The sequence below is a fragment of the Drosophila kikkawai genome, chromosome 3R, assembly GCF_030179895.1.
Source record: "Drosophila kikkawai strain 14028-0561.14 chromosome 3R, DkikHiC1v2, whole genome shotgun sequence".
Classification (NCBI taxonomy): Eukaryota; Metazoa; Arthropoda; class Insecta; order Diptera; family Drosophilidae; genus Drosophila; species Drosophila kikkawai.
In genome coordinates, this window is record NC_091731.1 from 25209899 (window position 1) to 25224045 (window position 14147).

Consider the following 14147-nt stretch of genomic DNA (forward strand, 5'->3'; position numbering starts at 1 on the left):
TCAGGCTTTTCTCCTTTTTGCATGGCTTTTTCGTCCTTAAATTGAGGTTATCAAACAGATTTTCGCACTTTGACCACTTGAATGAATTGATTTGGAGAAAAAACCAACATGGAAATCGAATCAAAAAATGCTTGTGCAAATATCGAAATAATTGCCAGTGACTTTGATGGACATTTATGTACCTGGGCGCACGTGCAAAAGCACCATCGGTGTGTGTTTGTTGATTTGCGGTTTCGTTTTCCCTAAGGATTTTCCGTAAATAGTTTTCGGCTTTTGTTTGGCAAAAAGTTATTATCTCTGCCTGAGTCTGACAGCCCGAAAAAAGTATTGTTTCATTTTTAGCCTGGCTGGGATCAACACGAAAACCTTCAGTCATATTAAACATTTAGCTAGTCCCTGCAGAGAAATACTCCTGATGGCTTGTCTTTGCCTTAACTTGAGTAGAATTAAGATAAAAGATTATCCCCTGGATTCACAGGATTCTGACTAAATGAAATTAAAGAGAAACTGTTATAAATTCCATCGCATCGTTTAATAGCATTTGCTTTTTATTTGTGGTTATTAATGTGGCACCGTAACATGAAAAGCCTTGGGCGGTAAAGTGTTTATAATTGAATTGCCTCTATGGAAAGATTTATGACAATTTCGAAAATAAATTTGATCCGGCTTAAAGTCATTAAAAAAATATATACTGTTATGACAAGCGGAATTTGCAAACTAATTTACGGCATTGCATTTTAATTGGATAATCACGGATTCTTGGCAAACTTCCCGAAGCAAATTCCAGCAAAAAACAATGAGCAATTTGAGCTGCACTTCAAACTTTTGTCAAAACAGCGTCCAAGATTTCAGCAAGGCGGCTTAATTCCCGCTAACAACTAGAAGTAAATTATAATCTGCGTAAAACAATTTAAGCAGTTTGGCAAAAATGTCAGGCCCAGACTGACGGCTGTGGAGCGGCGTCTTCGTTTCGGCCGGAACTTCTGCTGCAAATTAGATCGTTGTCCAAATTCGATTGTTTCACTTGCTTTCCCGAGCTTTCCTTCTGCATTTTCCGAGAGCGACTGCGAGTACGAGAGCGAGAGCCAGTGCATTGGGTGTCCGAGAAAAGTTTGGCTCACAGTTCTAATTAGCACACTAAAGATATTCAACACTCAACGTAATTAAATGGAATTTTAAGCGATGCATCGCAGCCGCTCGCCGTTTGCCAGTTGGTCCAAAGAGCCTTTAATTACTGGCTTCCAGCAGCAGTGTTCCTTGTGCTCCCAGTGCTGCTCCTGCAGATAGCAGCTTGGATGCGGATGCGGCGCCGGATGCCAATGCGAATATGGAGGATGGAGTAACTTTTCGGGGGGCGGCTGCGGGTGGGCTACAAAAACTTGGCCGCACAAATTAATCATAACTTTGGAGGCTGCCACTGCTGCAGGAGAGCAGTGCCTTCATCTTGGACAAAATGTTGCCATGCCCGCCCATTAAATGTGGGTTAGCAGTGAACACACACACACTCCCTAGCCCAGTGCCAGTCCAAGTTGCAGAATCGTCTCTCCCCCACATTGCATTTGCATGCTGCAATTTTCTGTGCGTCGGCGTTGCCGGCTGTCCAATAAATTTCAGCTGTGCTGTGGCATTTATCAAAATGGCAAAAACTTTGCAAACGGCTGCAGCTGCGCAATGGCACGAGACAAGACATTCTCCCTGCCGCTGGCATCTCAAGTTTTCCTGTTTGTTTTACCCAAATTGCCTGCCCAAAACTTTACACTCAGAGCTGAGAGCGTGCCGTGAAACGGGTATCCTTTGGAATTTTTACTTAACATATTTAATTAAAAAAGAAGTCTATACAAGCAGCTTAACCTCTAAATATTAGAAACAAATACTCGATATAAATTAACTTACATATATTATAGGTAAATAAGAAAATATAAGGGTTTTGTTTGTATTTTAATGTTTTAAATATAAAATTGAATCTTGATACTGGTATAATAATATACCTTACTAATTATAATATCATATATACCTCTTATATTTGTTATTTTTTCCCCACATCCTGTTCTCCTCACGTGCGCATCCCTTGTGGCAAGGACTCAAAGTCGAGCAAGTCTGCTGCTGAATGTTGATAAGCAATAAGAAGCGGGACAACGACCGAGCAACTCCGAAGAGGCGGCAACTTTCCTGCCAGGCCGAGTTGACAATTCAAGGAGAGAGGAACTGCATTTTAGTGGAGTGGACGGACACACCTTTCAGCTTAAGCTCGGTTGTTGTAATGGTTTTCCATCTAGGACAAAGGAGGCAGCAGCAGTAGCAGCGTCTTTTATTGTTTTATGGTCGTGTTGGTCGTCAGCTTGTTTGGCTTGCCGAGATTGTCAATGTCCATCTAGTTGGGGAAAGTTGTGAAATATGTTTCAGGGAATGTAATAACTGCTAAAGTAACCATTGCTTTGTGTTTATAAGTAAAAATATGTTTGATAAACTGCATTTCTTCAAGTAAACTTATAAGATACCAGAAGCAAAGGAATTTATGATTTCAAATTTATTTCTGAAGTTAAGAAAATATATGGGAAATCGTTCTTAAATTAAATCTAATATTTTCTGTGATAGGAAACAGCACTTCGTTTTTCTTTTTAAAAGCATTTTTATGCATTTTCTGACGGATTTTTGGCTTAGCTATGTGAATCAAAAAGATTTTCACATTTTAAAAATATTTAATATTTAAGAAAATATAAATTGGTTTATGAAATTTCCGAAAAAAAAAGTTGCTGCTTTGTCGATCTACGACAAGTCTAAACATTTTAAAATTTGTTTTTTTTTCACAGCGAAAGAATATATAAATTTTTTATATATTTAATTGACTTAAATTTAATACCCTGCAAGGCTAAAATAATATTAAATAATTGTTGTTTAAATTAAAATATTAAGTAATTTACTCTGTTCTCACCTTTATACTGTTCACACAGGAAACTCCGTACTGTTCCCACAAGCTGAGAAAGAGATAGCTATAGAAACGCATGAGTTTTGCAGCACGCAGCTTTAAGTTTCGAACTTGACTTGAAAGCTATCTGCTTTGAGCTTTTGAAATTAAGGCAAGCAGTGCACAATTTTTATAGCTGTTACCTTTCGTATAGCCTAAAGAGCTGTTACTTTTTGAATTAAAAAACTTCCAAGTCATTTAATGCTTTTAATTTTAAGGTTTTTTATCTTGTTTTATTGACAACTTAAGAGAAGCAACACACATTTTGCCGGCATACATAAATACAGAGTTTTTAAATAAATAATATAAATAGCTAATGTCTAGGTGGAAGTCATAAATTAATTTAAATTAGTTTAGAGAGAGTCCAGCGGGCGGTGGCTGGGTGGCCAGGAGGCCGGGACCTAGACCTCGTTGCACTCCAGATAGAGCTGGCGACAGTCAAAGCCGGAGCGGCCCCTGCGTCCTGCGTCGTACAGTTCCTCGAAGCTGCTGCCGCTGCTGCGGCCCAGCACGTAGCTGGTGGCATAACTATGGAAAGTAGGGCTTTTTGAGTATCCTTTTTATAGGGCTCTATATAGTTGGTGAACTTACGATCCCAGCTGACAGAAGATGCTGCTGCCGCCGATTTCGCGCACGCACTCCGTGTTGGCATCGCACATGTAGCGCTGCGTGCACTTGTCCTGGTTCTGGTCTGCCTCCGAGCTGCGATAGGTGCGCACATAGCCCTTCATCAGGGAGATTCCGGCCACAACAGCGTCGCTCACCGAGTCCCGCTTGCCCAGGGAGCGGGCCGCCAGAGAACGGTGAGAGAAGGAGGTCTTCAGGGCGTCCAGCAGGTTCATCACGATCTGTATGAACTGTGGATGCGGAAGGGGTAGCGATGTTCAGTGGCGTTGGGTGTGTGTGGAGAGTGTGTGTGTGGTGTGTGCGGAGGTAGAGGAAGCATTAGTCAATTAGTCTTGCATTTGCTTGTGCCAATACAGAGGAGTGTGTGTGTGTGTATGTGTATGAGTGTGTAAATGCGTGTGTATGTGTGTGGTGTGGATTGGAACAATTTACACTCTCAGCACTGGGCAACAAGATTAGGGCATTTACCATGAAATATATTGAACTATTTAGCTTTAAAATATATCCAAACTTCCATTTGAGGTAATTCAAATTAGTAAAATCTATGTTTTAAAGCCTTTTAATGAGCGTAAATTATTAAGCATTCTTAAATGTCAAGCAGATCCTTAAATATAGCAAAATAATGTATAATTTAATTTATAATTATTTTAATAATTATAATGAGAGTAATACAAATAAATCTCATCTCTAACAAAAAAAAGCTGGAAACTTATAATCCACTCTACCTTTAATATTTTTAAAATTAACCGTTTTGTTAATAATCCCAAAACTGTTCTGAAAACAAAACTAAAACTCAGACAATTTAAATTTTTTTAAAGCAGACTTTGATGTGTTACAGGGTCTACATCTCTACATTTACTATTTGGACTGTAACATAAATTTAATTTCATGACCTTTAAGAAGTTCGAGTCATGCAAGAAATCATTCTATTGTATTCTTCTATCTATTCAAAACCCCCAGCTTAGACCCAAATCTTGTTGCTCGGTGTGGTTCTTTTGTGTTGTGAAAGCAATAAAGATGTTTTACCTCGCCAGCTTGCTTGGCCATCGAGTTGACTTGATCGGGGTCTCTGGAGCCTAAAACGGCCGACATCACAGCCACCAATATGCCCTGTGCGATTATTAGCGAGGTAGAGGTAGAGGAGGTAGGCGGGAAACAAACATAATCGAGAGAATAAGAAGAGCCAGGCACCAGAATCGTAATCAGTATCGGAATCAGTATCAGTATAAGGCATAAGATGTAAGATATAAAACAGAACGAAACGAAACGAAAACGGTAACGAACGAACAGCAAATTACGACAAAGCAAAACAAAAGTGGCACAAAAGCAATCAGTGAGTGTACACCTGTTAGGGGCTAATGGATCGATCGATTACCTGCATGGGAGATCCGCCGTTGTCGACCTTATCGATGCCATCGCTGGGAGCTCCGCCGCCCAGCAAGGTGTTGATGATGCGAAGACCTGCGGAGATACATAAGTGGGTTTATTGTGGGAAAAGCAATAAAATTATATTTTCTATATCTTTCCACAACCACTCACCCATGGAGATGACATTGGCCCAGGGACTGCCGCCCAAACCGATCGAGTTGTCCACATCGTCGGACTTGGTGGGCGCCTGGTTGACGGCTCCGTTGAAGAACATGGTCATCACGGTGGACAGCATGTTGGACCAGGTGAAGCCGCCGGGTCCGCCCACAGTCTCCTGAATCTGGTTGCTCTCCAGGTCATCCTCAATATCGTCCAAGGCCACCTTCTTGGAGGCATTTGGCTTCACGGCGAACTTCCGACCCTGGGCGGCCAAGCTCTCCTCCCGTTGGACCGGCGACTGGGTCACCTGATGCTGTCGCTGGTAAACCTCCTGCTGCGGGAAGGCGAAGGTCATCAGCAGGCAGTTGCTGGCCACGATGGACAGAAGCAAGCAGGCGTGCACTTTCCGTTGGTTCCACATGGCGACTGAAACGAGGCGAGATGTGGAATTAGGAGCTGCTTGACATTCAGCCGGGGACTGACCGAAGTCGTCCGCATAACAACACTTTCACATTGCCCAATTTTGAGTGGGGCACGGCGTGGCACGGGTCGGGAATGGGAATCAGCGGTGGCCCATTTGAGTGGCGCACGCTTGGCCCGATTTCAATTTGCCATTAGACATGTCATCATAGCCACTATTTCGAACTCGAGCAGACCCCACTCAAAGCTCAACAATATGTGGTTTTACTGATATTATTTTAATATACATTCTTAGCTAATGTGGGGAATATATCCTGATAATAAGACTACCAATTAATTTATTAGAATATTTTGTAGTTTATAACGATTTCTTACTTCATAATTGTTTTATTGTTTACCTGCTCTGGAATTCTGTTAACATTTTCACCCCAGTTTTCATTATTGTACTTTTGTATGCAAATATCTTTTAGATAATGCAGCTGATCCACAAGCTATAAGTATTATCTCTCCCAGCACTCGAGTCTCACCCAAGTACTTCCTAACTGTCACCCAGCGGGGTTTTCCGAATCATAGACAAAAATTTTCCCATTATATATGTTACCATTTCCATGGAAACCAGATAAGAAAGTTGTAGCGGCTTGTAATTAAAGCCGAAGCGTCTTCAGGCGCTTCCGAAACATCCAGAAACGGGTATAACTGCTCCCAATTAAGGTGTCGGTCAAAGCGAACCTGTTCGCCAGTATGAAGGCCCCCGGGCCGCGGATTGAAGATGGCATTTGAGGCAGGGAAATTACCCTAGTGGCAGGTTGCAGGTTGGGCAACGTACGTACGTAGAAAGCCGCCACAGGTGAGGCAAGGTGGCAAGTGCCGGCAATTAGACATCATCGCAGCTCCGCTGGATTAGCGATATTATGAGTACGGGTATTGGCATCGGAAACTGCTCACAATGGGCCGCGCCATCGAAGCGAATTAGAATGGAACTGCCAATGAAAGAGGCTCATCTCTTTCTGCGTTGCCGAGCTGCTAGTAAAGATATCAGAACCAGAGCCAGAACCAGTTTGAGCGGCTCTAACTAGCGGTTCTTTCGCTCAGATGTCATGCAGCAGGTTCCCGTTACAATTAATAAAGCCAACGAGGCTGCGGAATGCCAATGGCAGAGATTGCATTGATTTCCATTTAATTGCCGGCCACAGAAACGGGCTCCCAGAATGGGTCATTCAGTCATAGAGACGCAGAGAGAGAAAGAAATGTAAATTGTCGGGTCATTAATCGGGCAGCTAGTATATCGCACGGACTCCTGCCTGATGGCTTTGTGACACAATTCGACCCAGTTCCGTGGAAATTATGGCTCCCATGTAAATTTAGAAAGCCGCTGGAGCAGGCGCTCTCTTGAGGCGTGATCAAGCGATTAGACTGCCTGAGATAATGGTAATTAATAGCCGGAATGTGTGGCAGAGAAATTTTTATTGATTGCATCCAATGGAGGAGGGAGTTCGGCTCAGCTCAGGCGAAACTGTGATGGCCAAATTAGTCACAGCCACTTTTCGTGATCGGCTTGATGACATAATTTAGCTGGCATGCCCACCACGTTAGTTCTCCGCCTAACTAGCTCCGGCGAAAAGCGCATCTTTCGCCGAGAGAGAAACACGCAACTCTAATTGGAAGCCCCGCACGCAACTCTTACTTTCATGGCCTGCCTTAAAACGGCAATTAAAATCGAGGCACAAGCATTTCAATAGAGAAATAAAGAGCGCAGCAATTACACTTGCCACTGGTCAAAAGTCGCAAATTAGAAAGTGTGGAAACCGCAGTGGATGGCGAGGGAGAAACAGCGATTTCCGAGGGCGGGGGTGTAACACTAACCAAGTTCTTTGGCCGAGAAATATCATTGTAATTTATGAGAAGATACTCTCCCCCACAGACGTATAAGTATGTATTTATTTTCAGTTTCGTTTGCGGTCTCGTGCCGCAGCACGCTCCACCGGCTCCCTGGTCAAAGTCAAAGATGAGAAAGCGGTAAAACGTTCGTGATTTGCGGTAAATGAGCCAGCCAGCCAGCCAGCTGTCGGCTCCAGCTCTTGCCCGTCTTCTGTTTCTGGGAGTGGAGTGGAGTGGAGTGGCTGGGATCGGCTTGGATCGGATTGGAACCAAGGGGCCCTGAGTCATTCTGCGGGCTGATTTAGCCGGCTTTCTGGACTGTCATGGACTGGTTTCTGGGCTCGCAGAGAAACTCTGGCAGCCACAAATATTCACGTTTCACTTTCTTTTTGGCCAGAATCAAGCGGAGCCGAGGTTTATTGACCAAGAAAAGTTAAAATTTAATTAAATGCTTAAGCGCGGCACTTGCGGAGTGCTTAACCCTAATGGGGAATTCGCCGCGGCTTTCTAGCGAGTTTGTGCCCTAAGTCTTTCGTTTGCGCTGCTGGTCAGCGAACCCTGGAGGAAGCCAGCTGCCTAACACCCAACGACCGCCGTCGGCTGAGCTGCATTTTAATCAGAGTTCGGGAGGCGGGGAATTTATTGATTGTTCGGTAACAGCATGATGCAATGCCAGGACAGGTCGGCGATTCACTTTGGCGGTGAAAACGCCGAGCATTCCAAACTTTTACTGACCCCAAAATGCAGTGATAACCGCACGAAAGCAGAACAAATTGCACTTGCAATTGCTACAGCCATTATGGTTATTAGACAGCTGCTCTTGATGGCCAAATTGCAACTGTCATTGCCCGGATTCGCTTTGTTTAAGCCACAGAAGCAACAGAAATCACTGCACATTCTCCCGCCGACGGCAATTGAGAAAACAAATTCAGTTTGACTCGGCCTCGGCCCAAACATAAAATGTATTAAACACGACTTAACAGCTTCAAAGAAAAACTTTCACCTCGCTCAACTTGACAACCAGCAGCAGCAAGAAAAGCAATAACAGCAACGGCCACCGCAAAAATGCCAAAAGCAACCAGTGAATGAAAGCTACAAAGAAAGAGCCCTGCCGAATAGGTAAACAAATGGGGAACAATCGTGACCTTTGGCAGGCAATTAAATAAATAAATTCTATATGGGAATTGGCCAAAAGGCAGGCGTTAATTGGCCAGGCCAGAAGCACAGCAGCAGCCAAAGCAGACAAGGCAGAGGCGAAGACCCACATCGAATCAAGGCCACAGACAAAACGGCCGCAAGGCCTCCTCCACTTCAATGGGAGCCAAAGCCAGAGCCAGAGTCAGAGCCAGGCTGGAGGTGGTTTTGTGGACGAGGGGCACTCGAAAACGTATTTCTTTGGACTGACAGTCGACGGGCGCCCATTTGGGTCAGTGGGCGGCCATCATCGCCGGCTGGCTTCGAAAGAACCAACTTGGCTGAATGCACATTTCCAGGTGTGTGCGTGTGTGCTCGCCACACCTCAGCCCTCCCCGCCTCCGCGCCTCTTTTCCCAGGTGCTTTGACAAGTTCCACGCTCCGTCCAGTCGATGGGTTTTCTGTTTGCTCTTTTATGCAAAGTTGTTAACTCGTTTAACAAAAATCCTCCCTCCCCTCTTGCCTCTTGTTGCCGGGTTTATGCCCCGAGTTCTGTTATTTCTTTTGGCCTGACCCAAATATTTGGCTCTGGCCATATAGCCCCAATTTGTTGGACAAACAAACGTACGGCACGACTCGAGGCCGAATAGTGGCATTCGATCAATTGTCAATAACTTTCTATTGCTGGATTCTAGTCGCATGCATGCCTATACATATATGGTATGCGTTTCGGATTATTTGTATCTGCTGGATTTGGGGTTTTGACAGGAAGTGATTGTGCAGATTTCTGACATACCTAACAATAGTGAAAATGTAAGTTTTTTTTTTTTTTTTCAACTGTTAAAAACGTATTTATTTAAGTTAAATAATATACATTTTAATGCAACGATATTAATCATCAAAATTTCTCCCCTGGTTGTCTCTTTGGTTTTACCATAACTGAATCATCTTTAAATTTCATAAGAACTAGCTGTTTACTTTAAGATCAAATATATTTAACATGTATTAATAGTGTACCAATTTAATTCCCATTTTAAAACCTCTTTTAAATACTGAGCTGGACATTTGCAATTAAACATTTCCACTCACCTGTCGTTTTATCCGCTGTCTCTCCGTTCGATGAGTTCAATGCAATTAATCTAAACTTTAATTACAGTTTCGGCCGAGTTGGTCTGGCTCGACGCACTAGAAAAATTGCAAATTTTAGCACGCGATTGTCAAGCACACAATTCACTTAGAAATTCACCCAAAAATTACACTGGAAAATTGCTCTCTCTTTTCTCGACGCTCGATCGATGGGCACTTTCGTTTCGAGAGGCTTCGGATTTCACTTGGCACCGTGGCTCTGGCTGCTTTCGAAGTGGCTACTGCGTTGTTGCTGCGACTGCTGCTGGCGTTGTCTGAAACGGCGATCGCCTTGAACCCGGGCTTTTATAGCCTGACCCATTTTGGCCACTTCGCGAGCGGCCTGGAAGCGAGCCGAAGAATTGCAGCCGCGGAGGCATCGCCTGATGGCCGCAAAGTGTTCGACAGCGAACACGTTGGATGTTGGTAAGAGTGTCGCCATCTCAAGAAGTTACCAACTATTTTATGGTTTATTTTGAAAAGATAGTTCTGAGATTTCTATAAAATTATTCTAGGGGAATGATCCTCACATATGTAAACTATGGTATATATGAGACCAATTCATTAACTTTTAAGGTGATCTTATCTAGAGATTTCTGGGACCTTCGCAATATATTTAATTTTAAAAAGCCGGCAATAAAAATTTCAAAATTTCATGATTAAGTAGCCAAATGTGCACCTCCGATCTCATGTGTGTCGGGGCGCCTGCGCAGATGGCTGTCGAACGCGGCTCGACATCGAACAGGTTGCGTGCGTCCAATGCGCAGGTGTGATGGATGATGGATAGCGATCTTCTGCCAGATATTTAGTTGCCACCTTGTTTACCATTACTGTTAATGCGTTTATGGCCCATTGTTGTCTGTTGTCGGGTGTCTGCTTCCTGCAAATAGGGTGTAAACGGTGGGTGTGGTGATACCTGGGTGATCTACCTGGTTGATCTATCTGCTTCAAGGTTTTTCAGCTCATTTGCATGTCCGCCAGCAGTCGTTCACTTCGCCTGCTTTGTTTACCTTGGACCTTGACTGTGACAGCTCATCAGTAAAGTGGTCTTCAAAATGTAAGCAGGACTCATTTGGCTAAAGAATATATTTTATTAACCTTCGCTTAATATAATTTTAATTAATTCAGACTGCAAGTGAGGCACTTTAACTGGACACTGAGTAATGGACTTTAAGTAGATTCCTCAACTGCCCTTTGCTTGGACCAATCTCGGAGTCACTGGGTAAATTAGGAAAGTTCTGGGCTGAGAAAACATTTTAAGGGATTGCCCAGAAACAAAGAGGTTTTTTTCTAAATTGAACTACGAGGGGGGCTGGGTTACATCAGCCCTCCTGCTGGCCAACTACACGTGCGAAAAAGTTAAGCCGTCGAGGCAAAAGTTTGCCAAGGATGTCTGGCAGACATCCAGTCGGCTAAAGTCCACTGAAGGCCCCAGCCCAATCAACCCCTTCCCAGGTAGGAGCCCTTGCGAAATCAAATCGGAGAAATAGAAATGGAACAGCCAACGAAGGTTGCCGTCTCGAACTGCATTTGTATGTGTTTACATTTAGTTGTATTCGATTTGCATACCCGATGGGCACTGGGATTGGGACTGAAGCTGGGACCTGGATTGGGATTGGTTTTTGGGGCTAGTCCACCCGTAAATCAATGCCAACAGTGCGGGCAATCAGGAGTGGGGGCGGGCCTCCCTTAACCCGTCCAAGTGGATTATTAAGTGGCCTTAAAGCCGAGTCAAGTGCTACTGTTCCTGACTCTGTTCCTTCCAGGGATTGCTTGCTTATTGAATGCGAGTAAATGCGGTGGGATTTATGTAAATCCTGGCCAGAGCACCGACTATGCACTCAACATCAGCATCCATATGTGGATGAGTGGATGACCACTTGGCCATATGCTTAATGCGGCCATAATTGCTCCGCATTTGTTATCGTCCAGCGACTGACTGACTTTGCATATCGGGCCATTTCAGGGGGATTACCGATTTCCCGCTGAATTTATGTGCTCAAATCGTGCTCGTTTTTGTTTGCCAATTCCAATATTATTGTTTACACTCGCCCCACTCAATCACATTAGCCTAATGATTTTCCTGTCAACCGAAGGGCCGGCGGGAAGGGACGTGGCGGCCGCAGACTAAACATGGAGCATAAATCAGCTTATCAAAATCGGCATTCAGTAGTTCGGTTTATAATTTGTACAGGCAACACAATATTTGGCATAAATGATGAATTGTTTGCGGACCACAGAGCCAGCGCCAGTGGCATAGTGTGTGTTTTCGTGATGTGGTATTATCCGATAATTCGCCATGGGGCTGCATCCTGAACTCACAGAGGGAGCCAATAATTGAAGTTCAAGTGATTAGGATTTTAGAAAAACGACTGAAAACTACAAACCACATTAGTAGCCCGTATTTTCTATCCATCAATGGTTCTATTGTTTGTCTACCTAATAGTGTAAATACTTGTAGAACCTGAAATCAATGGAAATTCAATTCAAATTTGAATGTAGCAATAACTATAGTTAGTCTTTAAGTTAGCATCTGAAATGCTAACTTATAGATTCAACATTTCTGACTTCTGAAACGCATAATTTCATTATGCTACTGGCTTACATTTTAAATACCTAAAAGCGAAAGATGTGGAAAGTTTTTCCACCTCTCTTAAGTTCTTACAAATTCTGTTTAAAGAAATCGAAACTCGACAACAATTAGGAAACAATTTGATTCAATTAGCAAGTTCTTTGGCCCCAAAATTCAGAGTCAAAATTAGCAAGCCAGCCCAAAGTAAAGTGGCGGGGAAAAGGCTGACCCACATTCGGGCGGCGGCGCAGTGTAGACAAATTGAAATCAAGGCATTAGCCGAAAAAGAAACAAAAATCCCAGAATAGGAAAAAAGTTGTGCGTCAACATCTGAGTTGCGTTGGACAAAAGCCGGGAACGGGAGAGCATGCAGCATACTCTCGGGCTGAGATGGAAATTTATGCAGAGACCTTCACGGGCACGGCTCCATCCGATCATGATGTGTGCGAGTCTACTAATATGAAATCAATAAATTGTGAGCACTTTTTTTTTTATTGCCATCAGGGCTGGAGACCCGGAAAGCAGAGCTGTGTGTTTTTATTTACCCCGATTTGTGTCCCATTTTTTCGCTTTTTGCATAAGGGATAAAGATGCCAAAGACGATGACGCTGCCGTCTTAGTGGGGTCTGGCTGGAGATAGGATTGGGAGCTGAGACTTCGGCCCGGGCCAAAGGAGAGAGAAACTGCCACGCTCTGCGAGTTTATCGGCGCAACATCCACTCCAGAAATAATGATGTCTGCCGGCTGAGAGTCGGGTAACAACGCAATGGCAACACAATCCCAACCCGAACCTAACGGAAGGCAGCTGAATTTGAACAGCGACTCTGCGGGCAAAGGCCAAGACAATATTGCCAAGTCCTGCATTAAATATACTCGTACTCTTACTCGTACTCATACTCGTTTAGATTGCTGCATTTGTTGTCCTTAAACAATGAGGAGGCAGGCAGATAGTTGCAAGTGATTCGAATGCGAACGCTCTTTGCCATGGCAACCAGCTCTAAGGGGGAATTAAGTTTATGAAATAAAGCAGCGATTTTATGAGATTTGCGAAGGGACAAAAGGGTTGTGCAGCACACAGGGAACAATATTTCTCTGATTTCCTAGTAATCAACTTTTAGCTTGAACTTTGCAAGTCAGCTTCTATTTAAACTTCAATGACGAGGAGCAATGAAAGTAAATAACAATGGGCGACCATTAGAAGTTTGCCAGAAGACTTGACTTCGTATATAAAAGAAACTAGCTTGGGAAACTAGTTACTTTGAGTACAATTTTAATAAAATCAGGGTATTCTCTAGACTAAAACCTCAGTATATTCAATTTCAACTTGAACCCATCTCCTCATTAACAGCACGCAGAAGTTAAAGCCCCAACAGCTCCCCTAAATGGGGCAACATGTTTGCATATTACCACGTCACCATCAATGCCATGGAATTAGCGTCCTGGAATTAGAGCTGGCCACATCCGCAGCCGGTCAAATGCAGGTCAACTTGGCCTGCCAGCTTCCTCCGGCTCAGAGGGCCTGTCATCTCGGCCAGTAATGGACTTATGCAAATTAGCGAGTCGTACCGCGCGCAGAATATTGCATTTCAATCAATATCCCAGAGCCCGCCTGGCATTTCACATGCGTCCTGCAATTTATGCGGCCAGGTGCATTGATATGTTAGGGAGTGTTCGCCTGGCAACTGTAAATCTGAATTCCTGCCCATTCTGGGGCTCTCTATCATGAGCGATCGAAAGAATTGAGCTTCCAGCAAGTTAACTTGGTCTATATAGCTCTATCCACCGCTCATATGGCAACTTTTTTATTGCCATCCATCAAAACGGATTTAAACATTAAAAATACAAGCTGGCAACATGTTTCGTCCATATAAAAAAAATATATAAAAGTGAAAATCAAAC

The 14147-nt window shown here is 43.6% G+C and overlaps 1 protein-coding gene across 2 annotated transcripts; it reads right to left on the reverse strand.

Annotated features, from left to right (window-relative positions):
- Positions 1-3237: 3237 nt before the first annotated feature.
- LOC108080495 (uncharacterized) lies at positions 3238-9939 on the reverse strand. 2 transcript variants are annotated; one of them, XM_017175256.3, is made up of 7 exons: positions 9798-9939; positions 9641-9736; positions 5132-5545; positions 4968-5053; positions 4619-4702; positions 3557-3822; positions 3238-3493 (listed from the first exon to the last, which is right to left on the reverse strand). In XM_017175256.3, exons 3-7 carry the CDS (start codon positions 5538-5540, stop codon positions 3367-3369), a joined length of 972 nt encoding a protein of 323 aa, XP_017030745.1. In that variant the 5' UTR covers positions 5541-5545; positions 9641-9736; positions 9798-9939; the 3' UTR covers positions 3238-3366. The 2 variants fall into 2 exon arrangements, with proteins under 2 accessions (XP_017030745.1, XP_017030748.1); XM_017175259.3 differs by lacking the exon at positions 4619-4702.
- Positions 9940-14147: the final 4208 nt, after the last annotated feature.

Bases quoted from the DNA above. Each gene is read 5' to 3' on its own strand.
- LOC108080495 (XM_017175256.3), bottom strand. From the start codon at position 5,540: ATGTGGAACCAACGGAAAGTGCACGCCTGCTTGCTTCTGTCCATCGTG. The intron at 5,054-5,131 runs GTGAGTGGTTGT...GTATCTCCGCAG, and splicing joins GGCCAATGTCATCTCCATGG to GTCTTCGCATCATCAACACC. The intron at 4,703-4,967 runs GTAATCGATCGA...ATAATCGCACAG, and splicing joins ACGGCGGATCTCCCATGCAG to GGCATATTGGTGGCTGTGAT.